Source organism: Schistocerca nitens, chromosome 9 (genome assembly GCF_023898315.1).
Source record: "Schistocerca nitens isolate TAMUIC-IGC-003100 chromosome 9, iqSchNite1.1, whole genome shotgun sequence".
Classification (NCBI taxonomy): domain Eukaryota; kingdom Metazoa; phylum Arthropoda; class Insecta; order Orthoptera; family Acrididae; genus Schistocerca; species Schistocerca nitens.
Genome location: NC_064622.1, coordinates 415,577,179 through 415,599,153, shown reverse-complemented (window position 1 = coordinate 415,599,153; position 21,975 = coordinate 415,577,179). Strand labels below are relative to the sequence as shown.

The following is a 21,975-nucleotide window of genomic DNA, read 5'->3' as shown; positions in this document are numbered from 1 at the left end:
TGCAAAATATGTCTTCTTTTGATGTGATTATTACAAATATCAGCCAGCTACACTGCTCTTTTTATTTTATAAATCATTCATGATGAGTCCATTTCGGCATACTGCCATCATCAGGGGCTCTGTAAATGCTAATGTATGCACATGGTCTTATTATAATAATCTGTAACTATGATCAGAAAAGTTATAATACATCATTAGAAGTTAATGGTCTATAACTATGATCAGAAAAGTTATAATACATCGTTAAGTGTTTTTACCTTACTTGTGGAAATTTTTAGAGGTTTATAGATTTGGTTTTAATCATCTTTTCGTCTGGTACTTGTTTCAGTTTTATTTGAGGTTTTTGTGCTATATTTTTATTTTTTCTTAATACTTTTGTTATTGTCTATGATTTACAATGGTTTCTTGATGTTATGTCTTTGTTTTATACTCTTCATGCAGTTATCACTGTTACTATGGATGTGTATTATTTAGTGTCAATTTACTGCTTTACCCAGTTTCTTGATGTATACTGTCAAGTTTTCTATGTACTTTTTGCGCTTTAGGTTGGTTTATTCATTCAGTAAATTTGTGGGCTAGCTCCATGTTGTGAATAAATGTGTATTTCCTCAAGGATGTTCATGAATGCTCCCTATTGCATAATATGGAGGATTTCTAGTGCTCCATTTATGGGCTTTACGTCATGTTTTTTTTGTTTGTGTATGTTGTAGAAAAGTGGATGGGCTGTGAAAATTTTATTCACTTTCTAAATCAAGAAACGGTAAAGTAATAAATTAGGGACGCTAAATAACACATCATAAATCATAGACAATAAAAAAATTATTGCGAAAAAGTAAAAATATAACATAAAAATCTCAAATAAAACTAACACAAATCCCAGACAAAAACCAAACCTATAAAAATAATTTAAAAAACAACCAATTTTCCACACATCACTTATTTATAATGGTAACTTATGTAAACACGTAGTGTGGCTGATCCAATGTCATCTAAACTCTCAAGAGAAAAATAGCATACATAAAAATTAACTAAACTCAGAGACAAGTCTCCAGTGTACATCTCAGGAGAAACTGATAATTCTAAAAAAAGGACATGGCACTAATGGAACTACATGTAAAGTAAAAACACCTAACAATGTATTATATTTTTCCTGATCATAGTTCCAGACCATTATATTACGACCAGCACTTACTTATGTATTTACATAGCACTGATGATAGCAATATGCCGAAATAGGCTCACCATGAATGATTTATAAAATAAAAGCCATTTAAAGAGCTGGCTGCTATTTATAATAATCAACAAAGCAACAATTTCAGGTACCAGCAATAAATAAAAATAACAAAATGAAAGATATTTTTTTAGAATAAACATTCTGCGGATTATGAGCACATAAACATTATTTTATTGTGGAATAACAAACTACAAATGACAACAATTTAAATTGACATCAACATAAACAACTTCAGATATAAAAACAATTTAGTTTCACCATAAATACACAAACAAACCTATAGTGTATGATCGTCACTAAGAAAGAAATTGATGGTAAAATAATGGCTAAATCGGCATACGGCTATAGCTATATGATCTCGATACCCGACTTCAAAGACTGAGGCAAGTGAACAAAAAGGCAATCAAATAGTTAAAAAATGAACATAAAAGCTCAAGTAAACTCTTTACTAAATGAGAATTTGTCTTGCAACATTAAGTCCAGAACGATGCTATTCACTGGTTAAAAACATCAAATACAAGATGAAATCCTAGTAATTACTCATAGGTCATACAAAAGATACATTAAAAGTACTCTCAATGATATTGTTGCTCTTGTCTGGAAAAACAAATACATTTCAGAAGAGCAAACAAGTTAGCAACAGCAGCCTATTCAGGTACACAGATGCTGTAGACTCTCAACAGGGACTCTACAATGTTTTAAAACCATTACAGTCAGTAGAAAACTAATAGGAAAAACCAGTCAAACCCTTCGGTTATATTTGCATTCACATAAAATATTGTTAAAATGCTATTACGTTTCTGCATCAATTCCAGAAATATTTCAGTTTGAACATCCTCATTCATACGTAAGCATTAAAATATTCATGTAAAACACACACTTAACATCTCACACCCATTAAAAAATCTTTGTACTACTCAAAGACACTGTCTAAACATTTGTTTTCCTCAAACAACTACTCTCGCCATCGGTGACCACACTGATGATTGCAGCATTTATAAAATGTTGTCATAGGCTCATCTGCAGATCGTGTCTGTATCTGCATAAAATAAGCACGAGGATGTGCACATCTTGGACACCGCTCTTCTGTTGAGTCAACATTTTCCCATGCTGCAGCACCTCCAAGCACATCATCAACCTCCTTGAGTCTAGGATAGGTGCGAGAAGAGGTTCTCTTTGTTATCGTGTATACATATGGGCAAGTACTGCATGCCATACGCATGCAATATGAAATCCCTTCTTCCACTCCAAGTATGTTCCCACAAGTTGGGCAGAAAACCAGCATGATTAATTGTTAAAATCCTATACATAAAGCAGAAAAAGAATTGTTACTTAAGACAAAATACAGGTGGCGATTAAAGTGAGAAAAAAGCAATACCATACAGCAAAGAAAAAAAAAATACACCCTCCATCAGTTACAAGCTCCTTCCTTATCTGTAGCATAGATGTAGTTTATTGGAGACAGCTGACAACTTAATTTTATAAAAAATAAAAAATCATATATTCTAGGTTCAAAGATGTCAACAATCTCAGACTGGAAAATGTCTCCAACCTGAGTTAGTTTCAGAGAGAGGGTGAGTCGTGTGATCTTTCTAATATGATTAACTAATGAGGCATTAAGTTTCTTGACCTATATTCTGACTGCAAATGATAATTTCTAATTCTGCAGCAACCACTTATATTGGAGTGTGTTTCAAGTTTTTCAAGCAAGACAGGTACACACACCAAAATGTGAGAAAGCTAAGTCAAAGGACCTTGCCAGTAAGATTCAATGAAGCCCTACAGGGTAGATCAACCCAAGATGATAAACTTTTCTTGTCACAACTTGTATCAAGCCTGAGTTCATTATCAAATGACAACAACTATAGATCAGAATATGCAAAAATTAAAAAAATGTTGGCACAATACCTAAAAGTTAGGTGTAATATTAACATGTATTCAATATCAAATCACAAATAAAAATAAGACCACAAATAACAACTGATACTTCAAATGCCATTGAAAATGAAAAAGTGGACACAGTCATATGGAAAAATCAGTTTCCTGTAGAAAATAAGTGTCAATTTTGTTAAACCACATTAATTATGCTATAAGAATTGTGCCTGTAAACTATGGCATCTTGGTCTAACAAGGATCCTCTTGAGCCCGAATTCGGAAAAGGCCAATAACATAGTGAGATTTTCACGCTGCAGCGGAGTGTGCGCTGATATGAAACTTCCTGACAGATTAAAACTGTGAGCCCGACCGAGACTTGAACTCGGGACATTTGCCTTCGCGGGCGAGTGCTCTACCAACTGAGCTACCCAAGCACGACTCTTGCCCTGTCCTCACAGCTTTACTTCTGCCAGTACCTCGTCTCCTACCTTCCAAACTTTACAGAAGCTCTCCTGCGATGTACCACTGACATTCCACTTGCAGTAAAGTGGATGAGTAATGACAGATCCTGTACTTTTTGCAGAGGAGAGAGGATCCATGGGAGAGGATAATACCTTAGGTACCTCTGGTACACGTATCACAGGTACATGACAAAGCTGTGAGGACGGGGCGTGAGTCGTGCTTGGGTAGCTCAGTTGGTGGAGCACTTGCCCAAGAAAGGCAAAGGTCCCCCTGCTGCAGAGTGAATATCTCATTCTGGAAACATCCCCAAGGCTGTGGCTAAGCCATGTCTCCGCAATATCTTTTCTTTCAGGAGTGCTAGTTCTGCAAGGTTCGCAGGAGAGCTTCTGTAAAGTTTGGAAGGTAGGAGACAAGGTACTGGCAGAAGTAAAGCTGTGAGGACGGGGCGTGAGTCATGCTTGGGTAGCTCAGTTGGTAGACCACTTGCCCACAAAAGGCAAAGGTCCCGAGTTCGAGTCTCGGACCGGCACACAGCTTTAATCTGTCAGGAAGTTTCAAGGCCAATAACGTTTACACATTCAATGCCCCATATATTATCACGATGCAACCACAATATTGGCTGCCAATGGTCATGGTAGGATGGGAAGGGGCGGGGGCGGGAGGGGGGGGGGAGGTGCAGACTAGAGATATCCAACTATGAGCACAGCATGAGGGTACAGAGCATAGTTGAACTGCTTAACCAACGAGTAACTCACACCAGTCCTACCCTGCTAGTGGTGGTGTTGCAAAGGAGAGCAATGGCAACAATAAACAAAGCAAACATCGCATTATATCTACAATAACCGTTGTCAAAGCTGACATTTTGTCAGAAAGGAACCCAAGGAATTTCACAGCGCGAGAAAAAAATAGCAGATGAAATATTAACATTTCTGCAAGATGAACCAGTGGTCTGTGTAGTGTCATATACGCTCGACTGTGCAGGCAATGTGCATGAGGAGTACAATGATGATGATATGTCCTTAACAAGTGAAAGTGTTATTGAAACAGATGTCGTGCCATCTTTGTCTCGAACCGCGTGACCGCTACGGTCGCAGGTTCGAATCCTGTCTCGGGCATGGATGTGTGTGCTGTCCTTAGGTTAGTTGGGTTTAAGTAGTTCTAAGTTCTAGGGGACTGATGACCACAGATGTTAAGTCCCATAGTGCTCAGAGCCATTTGAACCATCTTTGTCAGACAGGGAGTCACAAATCCAGTCTCCAGTGAAAATAGAAAAGGACAATCGTCCATGGAGCAGGTACTAAACATAATCACATGCATGGAAGATCATCTGCAGCACAGTACAAAAACAATTTGGAGCAGATTTTGAATAACTCGGCAGCAATATGAACATGTTGTGTGCAAGAAGAACTGCGGATATTCAAGTAGGACAAGGCACACTTGTTACAAAAACTGGTTTTTGTGTGTTTCAAGGATGTTTGATATAATTTACAGGGTAAACATGATAGTGACCTACTAATGTTAGGCACATCAAATTGCACACAACACAGATTACAATCATTTTGAGGGAAGCAGTAGATGGTTGCATAACTTCAAACAGTGCTATAAAATTGGAAGACATAAGACAATGAAATTACAAAGTGTTGATAATGCACAGCAATCTGCAGAATCGGCCCAATAGTTTGAGATGAGATAAATAATCACTGTTCTAAAAAAAAAAAAAAAAAAAAAAAAAAAAAACTTTTTTTCTATTTCTGATAAAAAATATTGTGATCCTAGTTGTATTTTGAGTGCTGAATTGAAAACTGTTTTTGGTTTTATTCTGTCAGGGATAGTTTATGAGTAATCGCAATTTTATTTCTCTTTTCAGTTTCTTATATAGTGCAGCAAACTTGAGGTGAAATTCGACAAACAAATGCACATCTTTATGATGTTATAAGTTCATCACATTAATGGAGGGTGGGATCTAACATATAACACAGTAACCTATGTGTATACACTTTGAAGCATTTATTTGACATGAGAAATTTCAGAAAATTGACAAACAACTGCCTTGTAATGCACATCACTTTTTTCTCTTGTATTGTGAATCTTTCTTCTCTCGAATGATATTCCAGCAATAATCTGCTAACATAGAAGGTACCCACTTCCCTTCATAGTGCCTTTCTATGGTAGAAATGTCTTTATGGAATCTTTCCCCACGTTCATCCGATACGTCACTACAACTCTCTGTGAAGTAGTCCAGATGAGAGTCCATCATATGTACCTTCAAAGACATATTGCACCCCAAATCCTGATATGCTTTGATCATATCCTTCACAATTGCTTTGTAGTTAGTAGCTCTTTTTCTTCCGAGGAAGTTTTCCGACACCATCTTGAAACAGTCCCATGCGGTTTTTTCTTTATCAGTTAAACATGCTTCAAAATTTGCATCTTTCTGCAGCTCCCTGATTTGTGAGCCCACAAATACACCTTTCTTTATTTTTGCAGCTGAAAGACGGGAGAATTTGGTAGCTAGATATGCAAACCCAAAGCCTGTTGGATCCATGGCCTTCACGAATTGTTTCATCAGGCCAAGTTTGATGTGAAGCGGTGGAAGTAGTATATATTCAGGAGCTACCAGACTTTCGCCAACTTTCCATCTTCGTCTAGGCCATTTCTTTTTCACGAAGTGAGAATTTCGGTCTCGACTATCCCACTCGCAAAGAAAACATGCATACTTTGTGTAGCCTTGTTGCATTTCCAGTACCATAGCAATTACCTTGAAACCTGCACATATTTTCCATTTGTGTTCATTGTATTTTAATGAATTTAGCATCCTTTGTACAAATTCGTAATTCTCTTTTGTCAAACTAGCGTAAGCTACTGGAACAGAGAGTATTTTATTTCCGTTATGGAGCAAAACACCCTTCAGACTTGTTTTCGATGCATCTATAAAAAGTCTTCACTCCTGTGAAATATAAGTGAAGTTCAGCACTTTCATCAGGCCAGCAACATCATTGCAAAATGTCAGTGCTTCGTCAGTTGAAAAATAAGAAATAAAGGCATGTTCTCTGTGCCTGAACACACTGATTTTAGTACTTTGGTGCAGTAGATTATACTCTTGTAATCTTGAACCAAGCAGCTGCGCCTTTTGTTTACTTAGCCCTAGATCACGTACTAAATCATTTAAATCTGCCTGTGTTAACAAATGTGGCGATGACTCACTTGTGCAGTGATATAAAGAATCATCATCTGTGATTTCTTCAGTACTACTTATTTCACTGTCACTCAGAATTTGATCTCGAGCTCTTGAAGGTACTGGAAGGTTGTCCGAATGCCGCACTGGCATTCTCGCTGAAGGCAGATCTGGGTAAACAATGTGCCTCTTCGACTTTTTGTTTGTAAAACCCTGAATTTTTGTTAGACAGAAATAACAATCAGTAACATGATCCTTAGGCTCCCTCCACGCCATGGGAACAGCAAACATCGCCACATTCTCTTTACCTTTCCACCACTGAATTAGTTTGCAGTAACATGTAGCACAACAGAAATTTGGTGCCCATTCTTTATCTTGGTCTCCTACCTCTACTCTAAAGTAATGTTTGTATGCTTTCTTTATGACTGAAGAAATTTTCTTCCTATTTCTGGCAAAAGTGAACTTCCCACAGATGTAGCAGAAGTTGTCCGCCTTATATCGACATCCACGACGTGGCATTTCTGCAAATTTAAAAATACCACTTTGGTAATACACCTGTATTAACTTAATAGTAGGGAACTAGAGGAACGCTGATGTGTAAAAACAAGCAGTCGTTTTACCTTCAGCACCAGGCTCAATCAGTTTACACAAAGGAATTAAAAAATTCATCTGTGCTCGGAAATACGACAGACAGTTACTTGTCAGCCAAAACACCCACTCGTTAAGACTGACACAAACTGCGGCTAACACCACTGTTGTAAACTCTATGCACCTGCCCCTAGGAGGCGTGAAGCTTTACTGCCAAGGCAGCGACCGGCTGTCGCCGTTCGAGTTAATGAGATGTTTCAGGTGGTCTTAATGACATAGGTGTGGCGGGGGTAACCTAATGATGTCTGATTCTTCCCACCTGCTGTTGCACAAGAAATTATCACGTTCTATCACTACTGGATGCGGCAACATACCCGTATTTCTCTAAAACAGCTCTGTGTTTGCCATGAATTGTGAATATACATATATATACACATATTACATAAAAAGTATCCCTGACAACGATTTTTTGTTTACATATTTGAATTTCCCACGGTAAAATGGTCTAGAAGCACATACTTTAATATCAGAAATAGAACCCATGTCGAACAGTGTATAATCTTAGCCTATCATTCAGTAAGGAATTTGTTTTCAACTCCAGCCAATCTGGATTTGAAGAGGAAATGCATATGAAAGGATCCATAGGTACCAAGAGAGCCGTATCAAGATCAAATAATATCAATGCCATAACACACTCATATACAAGTAAGCTAACTCTTAATCTGAATGCTAAATTGGCTAGAAAGTACTTTATTGTGCTGTAAGAAGTTGGAGGTGCTCTGCCCCCTATGATTCTTTCTAATGTGCATGACCTTGCACAGGCAGTATGGAATATTTACATCACACAGTGGGAAAGTAGACGTAAGGAAACTACAGCTATGGTATGAGCACTGCTACTGGCCAGCAGCTGCTCAAAATAACTTTCTTTTGCTTGATTCCTGGTCTGCATATAAAAATCATGCTCCTTTACAGCAAACTATCCCTCCCAAAAAGTGTGTGACACTGCAATTCATACCACCTGGCACCAATGGACAAATTCAGTCTTTGGGTGTTTGTTTTTCCGAGCTTGTAAAATGTATTATCGCACTATCTGCAGCTACACCTTCAAGGGCAGGCAGTTTCACAATAAGCTCCACAACAGACTGTTTCCCATTCGGTTGTATGCCACCACATTCCATCAGCTCACCCCATTATACCAATACGAATCTAAATGCATTCTTTAAGAGTGGATACCTAGCCAAACGTAATGCACAGTTTTTAACTCCAAGGAGTTTACCTTCAATCTCGATGGTGCAAACCTTTGTGATCACTGTGGTGCACCATTTTTCATTTGGTGTTCATGGTGCAAGTTAATGGTTTGTTTTGAAAATTTCTTGAAGATCGACAATGTCAATTTTGTGAAGTGTAATACATACAGCCCATAAAAAGTTGACCTCTGCAATTCCCAGACACTCATTTTCTCTCGCCTTCCTGACGTGAGTTGTGAGTCACTAGTAGCTAATACTTTTTCTATCATAATTCTTAACACATCACTTTCAAATGAGCCTTACTAAAGATTGAACTTGCGACGTAGTACTCAAGGGATTTCTTGTAAGACAACAGCACCTGTTGAAACCGTATAGAAACAGACAATGTAATAGGCTAACTTTCGTCTCAGGTTGGATGACTGCCAAACAGATACCACATTTGAATGGAGATGACAGATACTTCTACTTCAAGTGTCACTGATTCGTATTAATCACAAATACCTTCAACTCTACAGTTCCAGTTCCCTTTTTTTTTTTTTTTTTTTTTTTTTTTTTTTTTTTTTTTTTTAAATAAAAATATCTCACAGGATTTGTTATATCTTTGTGTGGATATACCATAACACAAAGTAATTGGCAATTTGGTGGACTGAATGGTAAAAAAAAGTGCTGTGGTTTTCTTCATAATGGCCTTCAATCTAGGTATTTGTAAAACCCTTTTTCATGGCGTATATGTGGACAAGGAAAAAAAATTCCCAGATTTTTCCTGGATATCCCAGTTAAAAAAGATACTTTTTCCCGGGTGAAAATACACTTTTTCCATGCTAAGCGACAGTAGGTTTTCCGCAGATTTTCCCTCAGGAGTGTAAAACTTATCAATCCATTATATGGTTAATGTTTTATACAGTGACGCAGAACTTCCTGGCACTTTAGAGGGAAATAAAAAAACGGGGGAGAGAAGTTTTGGAAGCTCTTTAATGAAGAATAAGAAAAAAAAAGAAGAAGGAGAGAAGTTTTGGGAAGACCTTTGATGTGCAGCAACACATTCACTGCATATTTTCGTACTACGAAAGTATAAATTAGAATTGCACCAGACACAGCAATTTAGTTTCCGGAGCATTTAAATCGAGATTGCGATGACCTGCTGTAAGCCAATCATATCTCATGCCACATGATCTCAACAGCCAACGACGTAGTGTAGTCAGCAAATAGCAAGATCACTGTTACGTAGCGCGAACACACAAAGAGGAAAAGTTAATGGTTTAGGTTAATATATATAGTGTAGCTACAAGGAAAGCTAAGCTTTCACATATAATATTGGTCTCGAAGATTAATAAGCTACAAGAGAAGCTAAGCTTTCACATGTAATATTGATCTTTTTTTGCGTGTGTTATACTTTAACATACATTACACAAATGTGCCAGTAAATTTAGAATAATGAGATAAATGTCTGGTCTTCTGGACTCTAAATTCTTCTAAGTGGCTGGTCCTCAAAGTGTTCAGCTTCAAACGACAATCACACATTCTGTGATTAAAGAAATTCATTCCACATTCTCACACGTAACATAATTCATCTTGCATAAAAGGAAATTTACTTTAAAAGTAAAACTTTTCAAACCACCATTCGCAATACTATCCCGAGACTGTTAGAAATATGTTCAATTTAGCAGTTGCCAGAGAGCACCAGAAGACAGGGATTACTGTACGTGCACAGCTGCAGTGATGTAGGAAGCTCACATGTTCGTATGTATAAAGCATTGAGAGATCTTACATTATGCCATAAAAGAAACAGGACATCAGAGGATACTCCAAGTGCATTGGAAATTTGTAAACCATACTTAAATGCATAGTTCAGCTTGAAGTGCACAATGGTTTGTCCAGATTCACACTGAAGTAGGTCCCACCTGATACAAGCTTTTCAGTGTGGTTTTTGGGATGTAAATTTTCTTGGGGTACCAGTACGGTACTATCTCATGTTTGGTTCTTTATTATCGCATAATGCCATACATGGCAGAAGATGAAAACGTGCAATTCAGTGAACAATTGGAACTAGCCAACACTGTGGAATGAAACACTTTGTTTCAAATAAATTGATTGCCTCAGAGGAAAAGATTAATAAAGCCAAATTTCTTTATCAAATTTACAAAAATAACTTCATTGTTCTACAAGGCGATTAATGCTTGACTGCTAAAAGCTTGGAAATAAAATAAAATCAGAAAACAAACTAATAATATATTTTTGCCTTCCATAATTATGTGAATGCATTTTAATTCACTCGATAGCTCCCAGCCATAGAAATCCCTTTTGTTTCATTTGACATGGGACCTGTAAACGAAGAGGAAATAGCAAAATAACTTAATGCAAACACGGGTCACATGGAGACTATGCCCCCTCCCCACTTCAACTCGGACAACTCTGTGCATGCACATATCTGGCAGCTAGGAAGCGTGAGAAAAATTTCTCTCGTTAGCATCTGTCTGCTTGCTGCTATTGCAGATACAGCTAACAGCCACACTTCAAGTAGCCGAAAGCATGAGAAGGTACTGCCCATACACAAGTCAACTGTGCATGAGCTTGCTGGCAACTGGTCAAACAAACCTAGTGGAAACAGCTGTGACTTCACGCTCATAGAAAGCAGTCTATTGTTACAAAGTTTACTGTTTGCAGACCCTTGTGCACACACGGTGTTTTGTTGTTGTAAATGGCGCATTTCCTTTGCAACCAAAGTTTTATTTTCTTTTTCTCTCATTTGTTTTATTGCTGCAGTTATTCTCCAGCAGCAGGATAAGTAACATTCTTTGCTAGAGTATCAATTCTTACCCGTCAAAAATCACAAAAATTTAACTGAAAACTAAAACAATGAAAAATTCCCATAATTCTGAAAAATTTCTGAGTTTCTCCCAGATGAAAAAATCCCCGGGTTTTTACCGGATTTCCCAGTTGTCCCGCGTCGTTCATCTAACTATATGTTATTCGCCATCTCAATATGCTCCTCAACTAAAAAGTGGATTTTGAGATTTCTATATTCTTGCAATCTGAGAAGTTATGGAAAGAGCCTCCATTCTCTGTAACACGCAATGTTTCACCATTCCACTTGAAGGTTGTCACCGAAACACATACAAAGTTTATGAATCAGACTAACAACATTGAAGAGCCCCAGTTTGCGAATCAGAGGTCTGCCATATACAAATCCAGTAAGTGTCAGCTGTATCTGTCTACCATCCATCTATACGCAACTCACCTATCCACACATTCTCCCCTCCCTCCTGTTCTCCACGTGTGTGTGTGTGTGTGTGTGTGTGTGTGTGTGTGTGAGTGTGTGTGTGCGCGTGTGTGTTTACATTTCTTCAGTGCAACTGACATTTCTTCAGTGTAACTGATAAAATAGGGAAATAATGCTACATCCATGACATGGGTATAACACAAACTTTGGTTGTTTCTACAAAGGTAAAAAATGAAGGGCAATTATTTATTTACACAATCTCTGAAAACTGAAATACAAGCAGAAAGATACAAAACTCAGATGAATAATTATTCAGTGATTCAGTGACAAATAGTAGGATAGTCTTGAAGAAACAATTTCTGCTCCTTCCAAGCACATTTGAGCTTATAATTCCTTCAAATAATGTTCAAAAGAGTTATATATCAGAAAATTACGTACTTCTTAATCTGAAATGTAGTATTTTGAGCTCAATGATGTTGGCAAAACAGGCCTGCGTAGGTCAGGAAATTCACGTTGAGTATGGTACCTCCGTTCTATGACTTTGTCAAAGAAACGACTTAGTTTCACAGCTGAGCTGGAACCAGCTGCGAGAGATCTTGTTTGAAGGCAGTCCTGCAAGAGAGTAAAACCCTCATTAATGCCTCAGAAAAGTCTAACAATATTCAGTTACAAGTAACATATTGTTATACTGAGACAAAATCACTTTAAAAGCAGAGAAATCCTGTCAATAATTTGCAAACACTCACAGCAACGGAAACAACTGTCTGCTAAGTGGAAAGCCAAAGTAAATAAATAAAAATCATCACAGTAAATTATAACACTAGCTGTAAAAGTATGAGGAGAGATGGTAATGACAATGTAATCATTCTTTACTGATGTTCGATTGAGGAGGAGGGGTGTTGAAAGGAAAGAAGGTTGAAGTGAAGCATATCCAAGGTTGAAGTGAAGTGTATCCAAGTCCTCCCCTATTTCAACCTACCAACTTAGAAAGAAAATTAGAACAAATTCCTTGAGAACTGCTCTTCATCAAAAAGCGTTATGCAGAATTTATAATAGTATTCTCTTTCAACTAGTGCATAACCTTATTGGCAGACGTCCTCCTACCGAAATATAACAAATCCCCTTCATAAAAAGTACATAGACATGTATACAGTTTAGCAAAAATATTGCAGCTGAATTATTAAGCAAGAATGAACAATTTACACTGTACTTCCTAGCCATAGAGCAATTTCATATTATACATAGCTACTCACTTTCCTCATGTTTCATTGCCTCCCTGAATTTAAAATATGTGTTCCTCTCTGCACTGATGCTACTAGTTACTAGATAACAGCCGATATTTTTTTCTAAGTTAGATGTCAAACATGCTGTGTCCATGAACCATCTCATTATGCAGAAAAGAACATATTAATTGCAAAGAAGGTTGGTAAAAAAAATACTTGATACAGACCAAATCAATGGCATTTTACCATGCCACCAGAAATAATTATATGTACTCGGACTCACACCTTTGTGCAGTGATATACTATACTGAGCATTTGCAAACTGGCTACAGCAATGTGAATTGGTTGGTTTGTTTGTAGATTAGAGGGACTAAACTGCATGGTTACCAGTTACTTTTTCCTTAGTCACGTAAGTCTCGGATTAAAACCATACCCCAAAAGAATCCTATCGCCTAAAATCCGTGGTTGGAACAAAATGCCTAAAACTATGTGTGTAACCACACCAAAGAAGAAAACAACAGTAGCAAGCCAAAACTGAAAACATTAACTCAAAGGAAAAAAGGTAGATGGTGTTGAAACAACTTAGCAGATGGCCTTGGTTGATTAATCACAAGAATAAAAAAAATGAGCCACCCACTCTGCAACATACTACAACCACTCTGCAACACACTACAATCTCCAGCCTAAAAACACAATGCAAGAGAAACACAGATAACGAAAAGACAAACATCAATTCAAACAAACAGCAACATAATGAACGAGGAAGAATAAAAAATGCAGGTAGGGTGACAGTCTGGGAGATAAGGCCAGGTGCCCACCCTTAGATTCATGGATAAAAATCCCTCTCTCGGATAAAACTTAAAACTAGATCAGCTGTTAAGGCATTGTCACCTAACACAATAGGAAGTGTGCCAGAAAGGTTAAGAGTCCACCCCAAGGCAGCTAGATGTGGACTACCGTCAATCAAGTACTGCATTGACACTGTGTTGGGTCCTCACGATGGAGGAGATGATTGTGACTCAACCAAGTATGGCCAATGCAGAGCCAGCAAAGGAAAAGGGAGTCCCTGCGAGTGGCTCACATGAATGATCTCCGCACAGTCATTGTCTCCTGTATAGCACGTAATTCATTTGGTGTAGTTAGGGCGTGCCATTTGGTATTCCAGATCCCAAAAACTTTACAGTGTAAAACTGATTGTAGATCAGTATTCAGTGTGCTGATCTGCAAAGTCATTTTACTTGTAGCCTGTTTGGCCAGCCTCTCAGTAAGTTCATTTCCCAGAGTTCCGATATGTACCGGGGTCCAGATGAAGGCCACTGAACATCCACAGTGTTCAAAGGCATAAACAGACTCCTGGATAGTCATTACCAAAGGATGGTGAGGGAGGCACTGGTTGAGACCTTGTAGGCTGCTTAAGGAGTCATTACAGATGAGGAAGGACTCACCAGTGCAGGAGCGGATACGTTCAAGAGCTCAAAGGATGGGTACCAACTCTGCAGTGAAAACACTGTAAGTATCTGGCTGAGAGTGCTGTTCAATATGTCCAGCATGAGCATAAGTGAAACTAACATGACCATCTACCATCAAGACATCAGTGTGGACTATTTCTGAACCATGGAACTCGCCAAGAAGCCCTTGCGGGAGATGGATTACCCTGGTTGGGAAGAGGAGGTGCTCTATGGACATGTGTGGCACAATTAACAAGCAGATGTTAGGGCCTGATTCACAATGTAGGGACCCCAGCCTCCACGAGTAGTTCAGAAAGCTCCTTTGTCGCAAACCAGACCCCAAAGTGGTGTAGTGGGCCCAGTATCTGCAATGCTGAGGATGATGCCAAACTGTAAGCCAGACTCCCATAATCAAGGCAGGACTGTATTAGAACTTGTTGTTGTTGTGGTCTTCAGTCCTGAGACTGGTCTGATGCAGCTCTCCATGCTACTCTATCCTGTGCAAGCTTCTTCATCTCCCAGTACTTACTGCAACCTACATCCTTCTGAATCTGCTTAGTGTATTCATCTCTTGGTCTCCCTCTACGATTTTTACTCTCCACGCTGTCCTCCAATGCTGATGCCTCAGAACATGTCCTACCAACCGGTCCCTTCTTCTTTGCAAGTTGTGCCAGAAACTCCTCTTCTCCCCAATTCTGTTCAGTACCTCCTCATTAGTTATGTGATCTACCCATCTAATCTTCAGCATTCTTCTGTAGCACCACATTAGAATATACCAATTGTAGCTGCAGAGATGAAAGCAACCCAGTTCAGCCTTGTTAAGAGTGATGATGGGGTAGGGACAGCAAGATCAGAAAGAGCTTATTACCAAACAGGTCCTCATGAACTCTCCAGTGAATAGACAGTAGAAGGCCAGGGCTGTGCACTGAAAGACCAATGGCCGAGTAGGTGCCATGTGCCACACTGTGGGAGCACCAGTATTTAAAAGACAAAGACTGAATTCTGTCAGTTGATTTTCGACATCTCTGCCACAGCCAGTGCTCATGGTTCCACCCCACGATGGGTTATGGGGATTGAAATTGCCCAGAATTGGGAAAGGTGGGGGGAGTGGAGACACCACTGCAGTCAATACATTTTGAGGTACTTCAGCATCTGGGGGAAGATAGACATTGAAGACAGTAAGATCCTGTGTTGTCCTTACCCTGACAGTCACAGCCTCCAAAGTTGTCTGTAGAGGCACAGATTCACTATACACAGAATCAAGGACATATATACATACTCCACCTGACACCCTGTCATAGTCAGTATGGTTCTTGTAATATCCCAACAGCTGGGAAGGGCAGGGGTCCGCACTGCTGGAATCTAAATTCACTGAAATGCAATGCAGAAAGCAGGCTAAGTGTTTGAGAGTTGTCATATCTCAGCTAGGTGGTGGAAAAAACCATCGCAATTCCACTACAGGATTACACTTTCAGTGTATTGGGATGGCATGAAGGGGCCGAGGAGGCAGTTTATGCCACAGGGTCACCTGCTGCCACCAGATGAGTGCTTGTGGTGGTTGTGTCCATTGATTCTGAAGCTTCGGGATGATCTAGATCTTTGAAGGACACTAGGATCTCCACCCTCGACCACATGAATGGAGCCTGCCGGAAGTGTTGGTGTGGGGGACACGGGGTCTGTTTTTTTTTTCTTTATGGGCTACTACTTTTTCTCCTCTCACTTCTCCTTAGGTTTTGCTGGCTGGGAGGGCTTTTATGATTTGGTATAAGGAACCAATGATGAACGTAAAGCTATATGATCAGCAGCTTATGGCTCCTTCAGCCATTGGCTGGTGTCCTGTTTCATGCCACAGAAACGTTGGAAGATAAGTGTCCCTAGAGACCTCTTCCTGGTGACAGCAGCTGGAGAAGATTGGTGTTTCTCCGGCTGTGGGATGGGGTCTCGGTTGTGGGATGGGGACTGATGTCCCCGATGGCTAAAGGGCATTTACTCCCAAAGTACGTGGGAAGGGAGCAACAGGAGGAGAAGAGCCCCAAACATCAACAGGGCAGCCATAGTCCGCAGGCCTTGACAGCCGACTTTAAGAAGCATTGCTGATGGGGATGCTGCTTTCATAATGGGCAACATCATCATAGCCGTAGCTTAGTCATCCATATTGTGTTAAGACAGTCGTACTTCTTTTTGACATCTGTGTAGGTCAGTCTGTCCAGGGTCATATACTCCATTATCTTCCGCTACGTCTGATAAATGGTGCAGTCCAGTGAACAGGGGGAATAGTGCTCTCCGCAGTTGGTACAAATGGGAGGAGGAGCACAAGAAACGTTCGTGTGTGACAGACATTCACAGTCCTGACATGTGGAGCTGGCATTATGACGAGAGGCTATGAGCCCAAATTTACAACATTTGAAGCACCACAAAAGGTTTAACGTCACACCGGTATACAACCACCTTGATCTTTTCAGGCAACGAATCACCTTTAATGCCCAGATGAAGACACCAGTAGCAATGCTGTTGTCCTTAGGCCCAGTATACACACACTTGAGAAAGTGAACACCTCGTTGCTATAGACAGGCGTGCAACTCGTCATCAGACTGTAAGAGGAGATCTCTATGGAATATAATCCCCTGGTCCATGTTAAACTCTTATTGGGGGGGGGGGGGGGGTGTTGGAAACCGAGACATCATCCGTCTTGTCACAGGCAAGCAACGAACAAGACTGGGTAGTGGATGCTGTTTTTATCAATGCTGAACAGTTCTGCATTTTGGACATTCCCGCCACTTCCCCAAACTGGTCTCCTAAGTTCTCTACAAAAAGCAGAGGCTGTGTCATTAAAAAGGATTCCCCATCAGACCTTGCGCAAACTAAGTATTGAGGAGAATATGTTTGTCAATGATCTTTAGCCCTCTGTTCCTCTCACGGTGTAGCCAAAGAAGGGAATGATTTTGGGTCATGTCTGTCAGCATTGTATTGGCCTTTTCCTCGCTTAGAGACTGCTGTGACCATTCAACCACCAGCGTCAGACAACTTCATCCGCTTCATTGCGGATCATCTGCCCTGATGCCACCCACTCTTATCAGAGGCTCTCCACTAGGTCACCACCCACCTACAGCAAAGGCCATCTGGCACAATGGCCATTGACAGGAGTCCTGAAGCCCCAGGCAGACTGGCATCTACTTCTTGGCATACTTGGGAAGTTTGCAGCTGAGGCATCACTAGCGCGATCCCTGTGTTTCCATGTGTTGACAGGGGGCTAAAACCAAGAGGGTTTATGATGATTCCCCCCTCCTACGGATTGGCTACTGCGCTGGATACTGAATGCGAAAATATCCATTATTATTATGGGTACAGGAGATGACAGCATACAATGGACTGAAAGTATGAAACCCATAACACATCCTTGCCCAACATGCTGGGTGATGGGTGTACTCACATTTCCATCAAAAAAAATAGGTGCAGAAAGTCTTCACAAACGATGCATACAATGTAAAATGGCCTGTATTTCTGTGGAAATTGGAAAGGTGGAGATCAAACGCTAGTAGGGGACCATAACATATTTGGCTGAAACGTAGGATAATGACAGGCAGGAATACCTCGGGTCTATTCTAACCACCAAACCCAAAGGGAGAGGGGGAGGGGTAGGGGTGGGGGTGGGGGTGGGGGTGGGGGAGGGGGAGGAGAAGGGGGAGGGAGGGCAATGTGAACTCTGTCCATTATAATTATCCGGGCTGTTATGCCGTGGTCGGTTGATGAATTCTGAGGTGATTCCCAACGTTTCGTCTCCGACTGCGGGAGACATCTTCAAGGGGGTCCGTAGCTTGATGGAAGGTCCAACACACACACTGGCTCGCTACTGACTGCCGCTAAATTCCGTGTCCGCACGCCCCCGCGCCGCGGCGTGACGTCATGTGTTTTGAAAACGTCAGTGCAATTGGCCACTGTCCGTCGCCGTCGATCGCCGTTGCCATCACCCAGTAGTGGACGAGTGGTACACATCTTCTTTAACACCGGCATCCATATACCGTTTAATTTGACGCCCTCCTCCTTTCGATTGAAATTATTTGGGTGTTTAGCGATTTCGATTGCCTCCCTGTAGAGCCTTTCGTAGTACCCGCTCGTGGCCGCTAGTACTTGCGTCTCCTCGAAACGAATATTGTGGTTCCCTGGCTGGAAAGCATGCTCCGCAACAGCTGATCGTTCCGTTTCTCCTCTTCTACAATTTCCCTTGTGCTCTTCCAAACGTTTAGAAACAGTTCTTTTGGTGGTACCCACATAAACATCACCACAGCTGCATGGGATCCTATACACTCCAGATTTTTCCAATGGTTTGCGAGCGTCCTTGGCAGGCCTAAGGTATTCCTGTATCTTCCTGGTGGGCTTGTAAATTACGGTAATATTCCGCTTCGTCAAGATCCTCCCTATTCTTTCCGTTACATTTTTAACAAACGGCAGGAAAACCTTAGATTTTGCAGTAGCCTGTACGTCAGTATGATTTCTGCGTGGCTGCCTCAACGCACGTTTTATTTCGGCGGACGAATATCCATTCTTCGTTAGTGCATTGTGGAGATGTTCCATCTCAGGTTCACAAATATTTCTAGAAACGTTGGGAATCACCTCAGAATTCATCAACCGACCATGGCATAACAGCCCGGATAATTATAATGGACATGATATTTCCGGCCGTGAAAGTTTACATTTTAGTATAATGTGAACTCTTCCATATGTGCTGAAAAATTCTATAATAAAAAGCTAATACTTCCTCTGATAGCCATTATCTCTCTGATATTTTACTTTTGAAATTTACTGTATACTAACCAACCATATGCAAATCTGTCCTAGAAAGCTGACATGGTAAAAAAAAAAAAAAAGTTAGGATACAAGCAAATTTGTATATATGAAGAAATTTTAACCAATTAATTACTGAACTTAGTGACACATTGCTCTAATAGTTAAACAAATAGCTTAAAGTTCTTATGAAGCATAAAGAAGTTTCTCAAGAGGAGAGAGAGAGAGAGAGAGAGAGAGAGAGAGAGATTTTACAAGGCACAATGAGGTTTCCTTTGTACTGCATAAATATTTAATCCCTACTGGTCAGTATAATGTAACAACTTCCTATATAATATAATTATAATTAATGTATTGAATGTAAAATATGTAACATTGGAAAAGCATATTGAACTTATAAATACAGATTGAAATAATAGTGAATTTTTAATGATTATCACTGAATCAAACTTCACTCTATATATTGCAGGTTCTTTAAACCAAACTGCATAAATGACAATCTAATTTCTGAATTTAAAAAAAAAAGAAGAACTTTAAATCACATATTATTGAAAGTATTCAGTCCAGTAATAACTTTGAAGTCATGTTTGATTTAACTTCACAAGATTATAATACTAAATTATTTCAAGTCATACCACAATACACTGCAATGTGCCTCTGTTATACATCAATCAACCCCCATACCAGCCCATGTACAAGACAACAGTAGGATGAATAATGGTGGATAATACCTTTTAGTTTTTATGATAAACCAGAAAAGAAGCAGACAAGGGACAAGGATTTTAAAACTTGCACACATTACCCTTTGGAAAGTACCGTTACTGGTGACTCCTATTAAGCAAGTCTCCGATTTATTAATGATGAGATACCACACTAGTTACAGAAATAATACCCCAGATGAGCTAGCTGCTCTAAAGACATTAAAATTTATTTCACTGTACTAGCAGTTTGAAAATGAGGCCTAATCAACCATGAAAACTTACAAATAAATACCATACCTGTTTTATTGTGAAAGGCAAATCAGTAAGTAAGCTGAGTGCTGCTTTCTTGTGACTACATAAAATGGAACCATTTAAGACGCAACATACTAAGACTAGTGTGATAAAACCACATTTAAAGTCCTATGTTACAGGTGTCGGTATGTGAAGATAAATTTCAAACTATATTCAGCAGATTATGTGCTTTACTAACATTTAGAATCTCACTCTCAGCCACTTTCCTCCAGCTAATGCAGAATTTTATTTCAACAGTGAAACACTATCATGTAGATCATAACATACTGTATTACTGATTACTTATTATAGGTCTCCTTGACAGTTACATATGTAAAATTCTTTTTCCTGCCCATTACTTTACGGCTATAAAACAGTAAAGAGATAAGGTGGCTGCATTCATTTTTTGGATATGAGCACGGGAAGGGAATCACATCACAGCAGGAATAAAAGTCATATGCTTTATCTTCCAGCGGAATTAAACATACACAGACTCTTCAACATGTATAATGTAAGTTTCTGTGGACTTGAAAGTGAAAAAAATAAGTTTTCCAGAACATTCTATGTATACGTTTTATGATGGGGTTGGGACACCATCCATGGATGATTTTGTTATTATGCTTTCAGATTACCACAAAAAAGAACACGTTACTAGATGAACTGGAAGCAGATAAAGTTTGCGTAAAGGCTAAACACAGACTTTTGAGGGAATGTCCTGCTGACACAATGTCATTTTGCTTTCACTTGCAACAGATATAAACACTGCCTAAATTATCGAATGTGAAGCATACTACTCATGCCAAATATTCTTTTACATGTAGTATGTTATTCATGTCAGTATCCAGAATCCAAAAGTTTATGCTTGGGGTGTGACTGAGGCTGGAAGAGAAGCGAATGAGGTGTCACCTGGAATTACCTCATTTCTAACTGGCATATATTTCAATAATGCTTACCTCATTTCTAACTGACATATATTTCAATAATGCGATCACCTGCATCATGCTTTTTGCAGACAGTTGGGGACGGCAAAACAAGAACATCCATGTTATCCATGTTCTAGTTTATTGGCTTCAAAACAAAGCACCTATTAACATTTCTATGATTATTGTATTCTTTCCTATGACGGGACATTCATTTTTACCTGCAAACAGGATTTCTGGCATTGTCCAAAAGTCTCTCTTCATAAGTGCTCGGAAATCATTACATCTGTGGAACACTGACAGATTTATCAGGTTGTGGAAACAGTAAAATTTCTAGGGAAAAATGTTTTGTAGGGAATTACATGATTCTTGCTAAGAATTTAAGAAATTACAGTAGATGGGCTTAAAGAAATGACGCGAGTAATTATAATTTTTTTTTTTTTTTTTTGGGCACAAAACTGCTATGGTCATTAGCGCCTGGTCCATGACTTAGGAAACAGTAAAAAACCGAAAATGGAAACCAGCAGCAATGGGAACGAAAGTCATAAAATTGGAGAAACTAAAAGCAGAAGGAAGGCTGAAAAATCCACTACAGAAAGGGGTTGGTTGTCCCCAAAAAAAGCTTCAAATAACTGACGTCATGTCACTGGCACTAATAAACTCGAGAACGCGATCGGCTGAGCGCGTGTCATCTGCTAACATCGACGATATATCAGGCGATAGCTGTAGACGGGAGCGTAACGGATTAAAATAGGGGCACTCAATTAAAAGGTGTCTTACCGTCCACAGCTGAGAGCAGTGGGGACAGA

General features: G+C 39.6%; 1 protein-coding gene across 1 annotated transcript in view; it reads right to left on the bottom strand.

The window, feature by feature from the left end:
* Window positions 1-2,397: 2,397 nt before the first annotated feature.
* The window catches only part of LOC126202917 (rab-like protein 3), a 54,058-nt gene continuing 34,480 nt past the window's right edge, over window positions 2,398-21,975 (bottom strand). Inside the window, exons 5-6 of the mRNA XM_049937000.1 lie at window positions 12,240-12,413; window positions 2,398-2,536 (exon numbers count right to left, since the gene is read on the bottom strand). Coding sequence (XP_049792957.1) covers window positions 12,243-12,413 — 171 coding nt within the window. The 3' untranslated portion in view covers window positions 2,398-2,536; window positions 12,240-12,242. The remainder of the gene's footprint in view (window positions 2,537-12,239; window positions 12,414-21,975) is intronic.